Here is a 12,611-nt window from a genome sequence, read left to right on the forward strand (position 1 = left end):
CCATACAGCCCCCCCTGTAGGGAACGCCATACAGCCCCCCCGTAGATAACGCCATACAGTCCCCCCTCTAGATAACGCCATACAGCCCCCTCTGTAGATAGCGCCATACAGTTCCCCCTGTAGATAGCGCCTTTCAGTCCCCCTGTAGATAGCGCCATACAGCCCCCCTGTAGATAGCGCCATACAGCCCCCCCCTGTAGATAGCGTCATACAGCCCCCCCCCTGTAGGGAACGCCATACAGCCCCCCCTGTAGGGAACGCCATACAGTCGTCCCCCCCGTAGATAACGCCATACAGTCCCCCCGTAGATAACGCCATACAGTCCCCCCGTAGATAACGCCATACAGTCCCCCCGTAGATAACGCCATACAGTCGCCCCGTAGATAACGCCATACAGTCCCCCCGTAGATAACGCCATACAGTCGCCCCGTAGATAACGCCATACAGTCCCCCCGTAGATAACCCCATACAGTCCCCCCGTAGATAACCCCATACAGTCCCCCCGTAGATAACGCCATACAGTCCCCCCGTAGATAACGCCATACAGCCCCCTCTGTAGATATCTACAAAGGGCTGTATGGCGTCATCTACAGGGGGGCTGTATGGCGTTATCTACAGGGGGGCTGTATGGCGTTATCTACAGGGGGGCTGTATGGCGTTATCTACAGGGGGGCTGTATGGCGTTATCTACAGGGGGGTTGTATGGCGTTATCTACAGGGGGGCTGTATGGCGTTATCAAAAGGGGGGATTTGTAAAAAAGGCACTATCTACAAGGGGGGGGGGGTTGTGTGACACCCAGGGGAGGGGGGGCCCCAGTCAAAAGTTTGCTATGGGGCCCAGTCTTTCCTAGTTACGCCCCTGTACGGGACAGTAGTTCCACGGAGAGGCAGGGACTCCTAGCGTCGTACATAACTACGATGCTAGGAGCCCGGCTCCCTGCACTGAGTTCGGTCCAGGACTTCCGGCCGAAATACGTCCGTCCATTACAGACGTTAATGTGCTCGTGTGAACCCAGCCTTACTCTGTGATTTACTCATTATCTGACCACTGGAAACGCCCATAACGTTTGGTCTCTGTACACACTGTGTTGTTTTTTTTTTTCATACTGTTAGCTGTGCATACATTTCGTGTGATACTGGTCACATGTACTTTTCTGACCCGGCCGGGTGTGTGTCTGTCTTTCTGCAATACAGGATTACCTGTGATGTGATTATTTTAGACTACTATAAATTATTTTTGTATCAATAACATTTTGTTATTTTTTTTATAACCTTAGAGTCGCTTTCATTATCAGGTTTGTTTCCTTGTTTTTTTTTTATATTTATGAGTTTCTTTAGAAATCAAACATGTCTATGCATGTGAACATGAGGGCTTGGCAATGCACTTCCTTCTCCCCTGCAGTAAAATACTCTGGAGCTGAGCACACGACTCAACACAAACTAACACTATGCTGTCACTTCACTATGCTGTAGACTTTCTGATATCTGTAAGCCTTTTTCTGATAGGTAAGCATATTTGATTTTTATATATTTCTGATGTTACTAAAACTTTTTAACCCTGTTTATAGACTTTGGTGTTTGCAAGTAGGATGTCTATTAATATTCCCTCACAACAAATGCTTTCTACCTGCAGTCCGTGCTAGGACTAGCCTGCTGAGCAAAGGAATAACAATGCCTTAGGTTGGCATATTTTCTAAAATTCAGAGAAAACATTTAATTATGGAAACAATATGATTTGTAATTGTTTGTAGCAGTAGTTATTTGTATTCGTCTTGTGGAATGTCTTGAATACTGTCAATTGCTTTAGTATCAGGGGAAACACTGCTGGTATAGAGTATTTAGCACTAAGAATTTCACGTATTTTATGCAATTGCTTGCATATGATATATTAGAAATACAGGAAACAGTACTAGAGTTTGGTAAGGAGAAGTAACAAAATGGCATTCCCATTCATAATGCTGGTGTAACAACTGGCAGGTATGTGGACACACTGGGCCACTCCGCCGTAGCAGAGCACTTGCTGATCAACAGAGTCTGTGAGGTCAGTAATGATAAAGTACCTCATAGGTTAGAAATGGGTATATGCCAGACAGTCAGGGGGAAGCAGGCCTGTGCAGAATAATGAAGTTTGGCTAGTACACCAGAGTAGTGCAGTTTTCTCGGACACTCAACTTGGCTAGGACACCGGACTGGAGTAGTGCAATTGTCTCGGACACCAGACTTGGCTAGGACACCGGACTGGAGTAGTGCAGTCGTCTCAGACACTCAACTTGGCTAGGACACCGGACAGGAGTAGTGCAGTCATCTTAGACACTAGACTTGGCTAGGAAACCGCACTGGAGTAGTGCAGTCGTCTGAGACACTGGACTTAGCTAGGACACTTGCTGGAGTAGTGTAGTCGTCTCAGATGCTGGACTTGACTAGGACATCAGACTGCAGTAATGCAGTGGTCTCGGACTCTGGACTTGGCTAGGGTACCAGACACAGATGGTGAAGTCACCTCGGACACTCAGCTTGGCACAGGCACCGGACATAGACGATGAAGTAGTTTCAGACACTCGGTTTGGCATGGGCACCGGGCACAGATGGTGAAGTGGTCTCGGACACTCGGTTTGGCATGTGCATCGGGCACAGATGATGAAGTAGTCTCGGACACTCGGTTTGGCATGGGCACCGGACACAGATGGTAAAGTGGTCTCGGACACTAGATTTGCCACGGGCACCGGACACAGATGGTGAAGTTATCTTGGACACTCGGTTTGGGCACTAGAACTAGACACAGATACTGCATACGGGAAATGGGATTCAGGATACGGAATAGAGGAAACAGGATACAGCTAAAGAATCATTTGCAAGACAAACAAACATAGGAAAGACACAACACTGCTCAGGTGCAAAAGAAGAGGGAAGGCCAGATTATATATTCCAGGGTGTATAGGGATAGGCTAGGGAAACTTTTAGTAGTGCGCACGCTGGCCCCACGGGAGCTGGGACCAGGAAGCAACACACACAGGCTTCCCCGTGGAGGAGGGAGGAGGGAGACGCCGGCATTGAGGTGAGAGATGCTGGCAGCCACCAGGGGAAGTAGCATTACAGCTGGGCAGGGTTGGACTAGACCATCAGAATATCAGAGGATTTCCCAGTGGGCCTCGGCACTGACACTATAAAATCCAGCTGAAAAAAACCCCATTTGAACTAACTTTTGACCCAATCATTGGATATCTTTTGACTAACTAAAATTGATGTTATAAAAACATTTTCACGCTTATTTTCATCAGTCAAAGTTTAATATCTCACTGGAAACCTTAAAGGGGTTTCGCCCATACACATTTATGGCATAAGTGTGATCAGTGGCATTCCAACTGCTGGAATCTCACTGATCCAGAGAATTGGGGTCTCGTGGCTGCTCATGTATTAAAGCGAATGGGAAGTATAGAAACTACTGAGTAGAGTGCACATGAAAATTTCTTTATCACCTATGCAATTTAAAAAAGAGAGACCACTCCCCCACCACCCTGGTTTTGGAATCAGTGTGGGTGCCAGAGGTCAAACCCACCAACACTACAATCTAGACTTTGGTATAGTTGATAAGATGTTTGCCTCTTGGCATCCTGACAATTTGAGAATATTACGCTTTCTTATGATTCAAATTATTGAATTACTATTTACTATTACTAAAAATTGATTTCAAAATAGTTTAGTTAGGATCATGATTGAGTAAAACTAAATTAAATAATCATAGAAAATTATTAGTTGTCGCTCACTGATTCCAGATAATCAAGATGTCATGACTGTCAGAAATTAGCCAGTCTCAATGGATTAGGAGAAAAAAAGTAGACTTCAAAGTTTTGCCATGTTTAGATAATTGAACTATAGCTCATATTTATAAATAGTGGTACATTTTTCACCAATAAAATTGGAGAGGACTGTTGGTGAGAACTGTGTCGAATTTTTTAAAAGGCACACACCTTTACAAGCCTTTTTTAAACTTTGCTTTTGATAACTGAGTTTCAAAGTACATTTTGAACAATGCCCACTTTTCTGTTTTCTTTTTTTGGAGTGAGAAGACAGCTATGCAATTTTAGATGCAACTTTTGAGCATGTGCAATTTCTGAAAAAATTAAGTGTAAACTGAATAATAAATGTGGGCCTATGTTGCCTTCTTCTTTATAGTAGCACAGCTTCATGAGCAATATCCAAAAACATCTTACGTTCTGACATGAGATTTTGTAATATAAAGTATCTGCATTTATAATAGGTTCACAGACAAATACATCAAGATACACTCAAGCACATGTTTCGCTCATGCATGGCCACGTTTAGTCGAGTATGTGATTATTCCAACGCATTAAGAGGAAAATAAAAACACTGGCTATGGTGGCTAGCATGGTTGCTCTTTCTGCTAAGGGTCATAGTCAGGGATGTAGCTATAGGGGGTGCAGAAGTAGCCGGGCCCTGAAGCTTGAGGGGGCTTAAAAATCCCCTCAGCCGCATAAGCAGACACCAGTATTATATATTATTTATGGTAGGGAGGGAGCCCTGGTATAGATTTTGTATTGGGGCTCAGGAGCTTCAAGTTACGCCTCTGGTCATAGTATTCTACAACACAGTGTCATGAGTTAAGTTTGTTCAAAGCAGGGTTGCACAACCGGTATCCGTGGGCAGCTTGCGCTGCCTCTAGTTGCGCCGTCTTTTACTGAACAGAGACACAGCTGATCATCAGGTATGTCTGACGATCACCAGGGCTGGCCCCTAAAGGACTACAAGAAGCGCTTTCATTCCTAGTAAAGGAAAGCGCTCATTGGTTAATACAGACTCCTGTCACATGGGCATAGCCTGAAACTGAGTGACAGGCGCTGCTGAGTAACCAATGAGCACTTTCCCTTAGTACAAAGACAAGCGCTCAATGATGATTATAGACTCTGATCACACGGGCATAGCCTGAAACGGAGTGACAGGAGCTGCTGAGTAACCAATGAGCACTTTCCATTAGTACAAAGACAAGCGCTCATTGGTTAATATAGACTTCTGTCACCCAGGCATAGCCTGAAACAGAGTGACAGCAGCTGCTGAGTAACCAATGAGCACTGTGTTGTGCCTGACACACAGTTCCAGGTTATGTCTGGGTAACAGGAGCCTGCATTAACCAATGAGCGTTTTCCTCTGTAGTAAGGCAACGTGCTCATTGGTTACTCAGTGGCGCATGTCACGCAGACATAACCTGTCACTGTGTGACAGACACCGGTATTAACTAATGAGCGCTTTCTTAGTTAGTAAGGGAAAGCTCTCATTGGCTACTCAGCGGCGTCTGTACACAGTTTTAGGCTATAACTGTGGGTATAGCCTAAAATAAAAATTGTTTTAGCAGAGTCCCCCATTATAAATAATTTCAGCAGAGTACTCTTATTAATAATGCCAGCAAAGTGGCCCAATTATTAATAGTGCTCCTATTATTAACAGTGCCAGCACAGTGCCCCTATTATAAATAATGCCAGCAAAGTACCGCTATTATTAATAGTGTCAGCAGAGTACCCCATATCATTAATAGCTATGGCAGAATGCCCCCTGTTATTAATATTGCCAGCAGAATGTCCATATTATCAATATTGCCAGCAGAAAAAAAATTATGCTTTGTGAACAGGCCACCCTACCGGTCTGTAAACAGTTAGCATTTTAGGTATCCTAAGTTTTATTGTGGCCCCATGAAGTAGCACAATCTGACAATGTGGCCCTCAGACCAAGAAAAGGTTGTGCACCCCTGTTCCAAAGTCTCACAGGCTAGACATGAACAGTTATATAACGTGTACATTGGCTTATGTGTTAATATTAATTTACCTGCTACTCATATTAAATATACCAGACTAACACCAATATTTGCCCATTTTGTTTTATAGGATGTAATGGAGACAAGATCAGGCCATTTCTGAAATACTATGAGGCGGTATCATATAACAGGGATGAGCTTTTTCAAAATCACCTGAGGTCAAAAAGATCTACAAATCAAGAGAAAAGCCCAATACAGCTAGAGATGTTTGGATATAATAGGTAACAAGTATATATTATGCTGGTTGGCGTCTTCTGGCGTATAGTTTGTAAAATCCTAAAAGAGCCAGCTATTTTCATTTTAGTATAAAATCCACTTGCACTAATGTATGGTATAGAAGGGGTTTATCCATCATAGTCAGTGATGGCATATTACTAAACTATGGCATCACTTACTAATCGGTGCGGTCTGTTTCTTGAACAGTTTGTAGAAACACACAGTGCATCGCAACTTGTTGTGTTTGAAGCTGCGTAGCCACAGACCAGTCATAGTGCCCATGCTGATTCCCTTCCATTGCCAAAGTTCCTAAAATGAGCACGTGAGCATCAGAACAAAACCATGGAGCAATGAAAGAAGGTTCAGCAGGATATTGTGCCACCTGCCACACTGCAAACATTGTTCAGGAATGGTTTGAGGAACATGATAAAGAGTTTAAGGTGTTGACTTGGCCTCCAAATTCCCCAAATCTCAATCTGTTAGAGCATTTGTGGGATGTGGTGGAAAAACAACACGCATTGCAAACAGGTGCATAAAATCAAGCACACAGCCATGCAATCTCCATAGATATAGTTCAAAAAGCAATGTTATTTGTTCTGAGGCTATGTGCAAGGAGATGTGATGCCGTCAACAATAATATTTTCTGCTGCATAAATGAGCAGTTTAGCCAATTAACGAGCGTTTGCCCGATCATTGGCCCATGTAATAGGGCCTTTAGTTTCATTGGTGCTTTTCTCTGTGGAGAAAAGATTGTCCAAAAATTAGCATCAGGATACTAAGAGAAAGAATAATTATATTGATGCTTGTTTCTAAAGTGCTTATTCCTACGTACAATGCAGTGGTAAATCATGCAGGTTTTCAGGTTATGAGCTTTTTGGCATGACTTTTCTACAGTTTTGCTATCCCCACTGATCTCAAAATGGAAAATCGTAACGGTTTTCCACAGTTTTGCCCCAGGTTTTACCCTCAATAAATAATTCTAACCAATCATTTTGTCTTCTTATTACCAGTTTCATGTTTGTTTCTTAATGCAGGAAATTTGAATTGATGTTAAAAAGAGATTGCAGTGTGTTCACGGATGATTTTAAAGTGATATCTGAGAATCGGTCCGTACCCATGGAAATCTCATTTGTGTATTCAGGCAAACTGAAAGGTAAGAAAGAGTTCCCCATCCCAGAAAAAAAAAGTCCATAATAAGAAATGGACCTATGAATTAAACATGGATTATTAAGTTAGTATGTGACTCTCATATGAATACTAACATGTGCATGGAAAGTTTCATACTTTGTTTAGTGTAAGGCTATGTTTACACACTGAGTTTTTGCATGTGGATTCAGATATCTCACCATCAAATTCAAATAGGTGTGAAATAAAATAAATTTGTGTAAAAAAACAAACCAAAAAAACAAAAGTATTGTAAGAGTGATATCTTAATTGGCTAAATAGAAACAATATAATTGTAAGGGTATGTTCACACGGCCTATTTTCAGACGTAATTCGGGCGTTTTATGCCTCGAATTACGCCTGAAAAGACCCCCTCCATTACGCCTGCAAACATATGCCCATTGCTTGCGTCCAAGAAGTGCATGTCACTTCTTTGGATGTTTTTGGAGCCGTTTTTCATTGACTCCATTGAAAAACATCTCCAATTACGTTCGTAATGGACGCCGCAAAAAACGAGAGTACTTGCAAAAACTTCTGAAATTCAGGAGCTGTTTTCGCCTGAAAACAGCACCGTAATTTCATACGTAATTTGTTAAGACGTGTGAACATACCCTCAGTGTTTGGAGCACAAAGGTCCCTCCATCAGACAAGTTTACAAATGAATAATTGAGAATAGTACAACATGTTACACAAGTGTTGAACAGAGATATCACATCTCGGGTGATACAGCACCAAACCTGAGCAATAAAAAAAAAATATCTAGTTAAAAATGAAGGTACAATATAGGAAATTAATGTGTGGATCCACCAGCATTCTACAGTGTATGAGGCCTAGCAACTGTCTCTGGATGATAGACATGGAAGAAAAAAAAGATCAGGATTTCAACATGCCACATCCTTTATTGTACGAGACATAAGCTGTTGTCAGAAGTATCCGATGGTGGTTTGTCTCCTTCTCTCCATTGAAATAAACATGCACACTTGTCCAAGCCAAGCATACTGTACAAAAGGGAGGTTCGGGGAAAAAGCTGTTGACCCAATGAGTGTTCAGCCGACAGCTATCTTAGGTACATGGACATCTATAGACGTCTGTGACATTACGAAACATTACATCGGGCGTGACCTGGACCTAAATGTGAGCGGTCGCACGGAGTAAGAGCTCCTGCTTGGCACCTATCCTCGGACACATTTATCCTGTTTTATACAGACGGTTGATGCTCACGGACGACCTCTTCCAGGCAGGCAAGGTACAGGGCATACTCTGGTGGTCTTGGCACGCTGTAATGATGACCTGCACCAATAAATCCCTTCTTGAAAGGGGAGACCACATGGCACAAAATGGTTCCGCCGCCGGCTCCCAAACTCCTCGTCAGTTGAGACAGGCTGAACGGGCAGCGGAGGCTGCGACATGTATGGAGCAGTATGCTAGGACTGAAACAACCAGCAAGGATAGAGCGGTGCTTGCTGTGGCTGATTTGCTGGTGGATGACGCTGGGGAGGAGGGAGAGATGGAAGAGAAAAGTGCTGGGAATGTACCGGACTCCGGGTCAGACATGTTGGACCATGCTGGGCAGGCCCTCGCTAACTTACCAGCACAGACCCTGAGGGACATTATGATGGCAGTTACTACGTGTAATGCCAATGTCCCTACACTGGTCTCACAGATGGGGAAAGTAACCGCTGACATTACTTTTCTGAGGCATGATGTGAAAAAAATCTCTGATCGGACGACTGAGGTTGAAGGGAGAATGAGTGATGTGGAGAATGCTTTGACACCTGCCTTGCGGGATTTACACTATCACGATCAAACTATTGCGAGCCTGGTAGAACGACCTAGAAAATAGGCTACGTCAGAAAAATGTACGCATATTGGGAATGCCGGAAAAGGTGGAGGGATCGGATCCCACTGTATATTTTGAGTCTTGGCTTATGGATACGTTTGGAAAGGAGACTTTGTCGCCATTATATGCTGTGAAACGGGCACACAGAGTCCCTACTAGGCCGTTACCTGAGGGAGCCCCGCCAAAGACTGTGTTGGCCAAAATGTTGCATTATAGAGATCGTGATGCAATCTTGAAAAAGGCCAGAGAAATGTCTGACATATCGGTCAACGGATGCCGGATTGCTTTTTATCCTGATTACTCTACAGATATACAAAAGAGGAGGGCAAAATTCACGAAGCGTCGCCTCAGAAATCTTCATCTACAGTATGCCATGTTATATCCTGCGCGCCTACGCGTGGTGGCTCTGGGTTCTACGCATTTTTTTTCAATGCCTAAAGCTGCTTTGGAGTGGCTGGATAGATGGGAGCAAAGGATTCGGCGAGATGATCCTGGAGTCAATGGACATGATGGTTGACTTTGAACACCAGAAGTTTCCATATGTGAGAAGTCTGTGTGCATCGACACGGATGTGCTGAAAGTCCATAGTTTGTGGATGAGTTAAGCCGAGTTGTGCTGAAGTTATGACATATATTATGTGGACGCCTTGCGGATTTCGCTCTTGTGGAGGTTTTAAGGTGGACTTGCGCTCTCGCCTGATGCTGTTGCTCGGGTGGTTTCATAGTATTGGTTATAAAAAAATTTTCAATAATGTTATTGATACTGTTTGTAGGAGAGGGAATGGGAGGGTCCGGTGCACCTGGAATAGGTATATGCTATGTCAATTGTATACGTGCGTATGTGTCCTACATTCTGTATACTTGTACTTATGCTGGAGGGGTAGGGGGAAAGGAGGGTTGCATAGATGTACGAAATGTTTTCATTTTGCTTCTTATATGATTGATGGCTGATAGAGTAACATTTATTTCCTGGAATGTGTGGGGTTTAGGTGACTTGGTTAAACGGAGGGCTGTCTTTGATTATGTTAAAGAGGCTCTGTCACCAGATTTTGCAACCCCTATCTGCTATTGCAGCAGATAGGCGCTGCAATGTAGATTACAGTAACGTTTTTATTTTTAAAAAACGAGCATTATTGGCCAAGTTATGACCATTTTTGTAGTTATGCAAATGAGGCTTGCAAAAGTCCAAGTGGGTGTGTTTAAAAGTACAAGTCCAAGTGGGTGTGTATTATGTGCGTACATCGGGGCGTTTTTAATACTTTTACTAGCTGGGCGCTGTGAAGAGAAGTAACATCCTCTTCTCTTCAGAACGCCCAGCTTGTGACAGTGCAGACCTGTGACGTCACTCACAGGTCCTGCATCGTGACGGCCACATCGGCACCAGAGGCTACAGCTGATTCTGCAGCAGCATCAGCGTTTGCAGGTAAGATCGACTTACCTGCAAACGCTGATGCTGCTGCAGAATCAGCTGTAGCCTCTGGTGCCGATGTGGCCGTCACGATGCAGGACCTGTGAGTGACGTCACAGGTCTGCACTGTCACAAGCTGGGCGTTCTGAAGAGAAGAGGATGTTACTTCTCATCAGAGCGCCCAGCTAGTGAAAGTATTAAAAACGCCCCGATGTACGCACATAATACACACCCACTTGGACTTGTACTTTTAAACACACCCACTTGGACTTTTGCAAGCCTCATTTGCATAACTACAAAAATGGTCATAACTTGGCCAAAAATGCTCGTTTTTTTAAAATAAAAACGTTACTGTAATCTACATTGCAGCACCTATCTGCTGCAATAGCAGATAGGGGTTGCAAAATCTGGTGACAGAGCCTCTTTAAGGCACATCAACCATCTGTTATAAGGTTTTCAAGAAACTAATTTAACTAGAGAAACAGTGCAGGGGGTGAAAAGGGCTTGGATTGGGCATGCTTATCATAACACTCATACTGGATACTCCAGAGGGGTATGCCTTCTTATAAATAGAATAACTCCTTTTAGTTTTATGGAGGAGGAAAACTATGGGGAGGGCAGGTACATATGTTTATATTGCAGTATTTATTGTGTTGAATGTGTTATAGCTGTGGTTTATGTGCCTCCTCCATACTCAAAGGTGGTTCTCAATAAAATACTAACTTTTACCAGTAGGTTTCCGGGACTTCCGGTGATTCTGATGGGAGATTTCAATAACCTGATAAATGATTGTTGGGATAAACTACACACAGATGTCAGATTGGTTAGAGATGAATTAACATGATTTGGAAATGTGATCAAAGAATCCTCACTAATAGATATATGGCGCCTTAAACATCCGCAGACTAGAGCGTTCTCATACCACTCTACTACGTTTAACTCCATGTCTAGACTTGACTATATGTTTATTAAAGAGGCTCTGTCACCAGATTTTGCAACCCCTATCTGCTATTGCAGCAGATAGGCGCTGCAATGTAGATTACAGTAACGTTTTTATTTTTAAAAAAACGAGCATTTTTGGCCAAGTTATGACCATTTTTGTATTTATGCAAATGAGGCTTGCAAAAGTACAACTGGGCGTGTTGAAAAGTAAAAGTACAACTGGGCGTGTATTATGTGCGTACATCGGGGCGTTTTTACTTCTTTTACTAGCTGGCCGTTCTGACGCGAAGTATCATCCACTTCTCTTCAGAACGCCCAGCTTCTGGCAGATCACGCTGTGACGTCACTTCCCCAGGTCCTGCATCGTGTCAGACGAGCGAGGACACATCGGCACCAGAGGCTACAGATGATTCTGCAGCAGCATCAGCGTTTGCAGGTAAGTCGATGTAGCTACTTACCTGCAAACGCTGATGCTGCTGCAGAATCAACTGTAGCCTCTGGTGCCGATGTGTCCTCGCTCGTCTGACACGATGCAGGACCTGGGGAAGTGACGTCACTTGTAGGTAAGTTTGAGAAGGAGGGTGGATGAAACTGAGACAGCATTTATTCATCAACCCAGTGAAGGGACGGAGAAAACATGGAGGGAAGCTAGGGAGGCTCTACAGACACATCTTTTAGCAGAGGCTGAGAATAAACAATATTTCTCTATACAGTTTCATTATGCAGAGGGGGAAAGGGCGGGTCATTTGTTAGCTAGCATTGCCAAATCACAGGAAGGATCTTCATATGTGGCATCTATATCTACCACTCAGGGGATTATGGTATCAGAAACGACACAGATATTGGAGGTGTTTCATCTCTTTTATAATAATTTATATCAGTCTAGATTAACAGAGTCGAATGACAGGACTCGACAATTTCTTTCTGATGCACATCTAAATGTCTTGTCGGCTGAAGATAGAGATTTTCTGGAGGCTCCTTTGACTTTGGAGGACTTGCAAGCTGCTACTGCCTCGTTAGCCAATAATAAAGCGCCAGGGGTGGAATTGTATAAACAGTTTGGGCATGTATTGATTCCGGAATTATTTGGAGATGCTTTGGTGACGGGATCCCTGCCAGAGTCTATGACTGAAGCTATAATAGTTGTATTGTTGAAACCTGGAAAGGATCCGTTTCTGCCTGACTCGTACAGACCAATCTCTTTATTCCTAGTGGATG

The 12,611-nt window shown here is 43.5% G+C and overlaps 1 protein-coding gene across 1 annotated transcript in view; it reads left to right on the forward strand.

Annotated features, from left to right (window-relative positions):
• The first annotated feature begins 1,448 nt into the window (after window positions 1–1,448).
• LOC142741093 (disintegrin and metalloproteinase domain-containing protein 10-like) overlaps window positions 1,449–12,611 on the forward strand; it is a 115,732-nt gene continuing 104,569 nt past the window's right edge. The window contains exons 1-3 of the mRNA XM_075850492.1: window positions 1,449–1,506; window positions 5,895–6,045; window positions 7,075–7,193. Coding sequence (XP_075706607.1) covers window positions 1,449–1,506; window positions 5,895–6,045; window positions 7,075–7,193 — 328 coding nt within the window. The remainder of the gene's footprint in view (window positions 1,507–5,894; window positions 6,046–7,074; window positions 7,194–12,611) is intronic.

The sequence above is a fragment of the Rhinoderma darwinii genome, chromosome 1, assembly GCF_050947455.1.
Source record: "Rhinoderma darwinii isolate aRhiDar2 chromosome 1, aRhiDar2.hap1, whole genome shotgun sequence".
Classification (NCBI taxonomy): domain Eukaryota; kingdom Metazoa; phylum Chordata; class Amphibia; order Anura; family Rhinodermatidae; genus Rhinoderma; species Rhinoderma darwinii.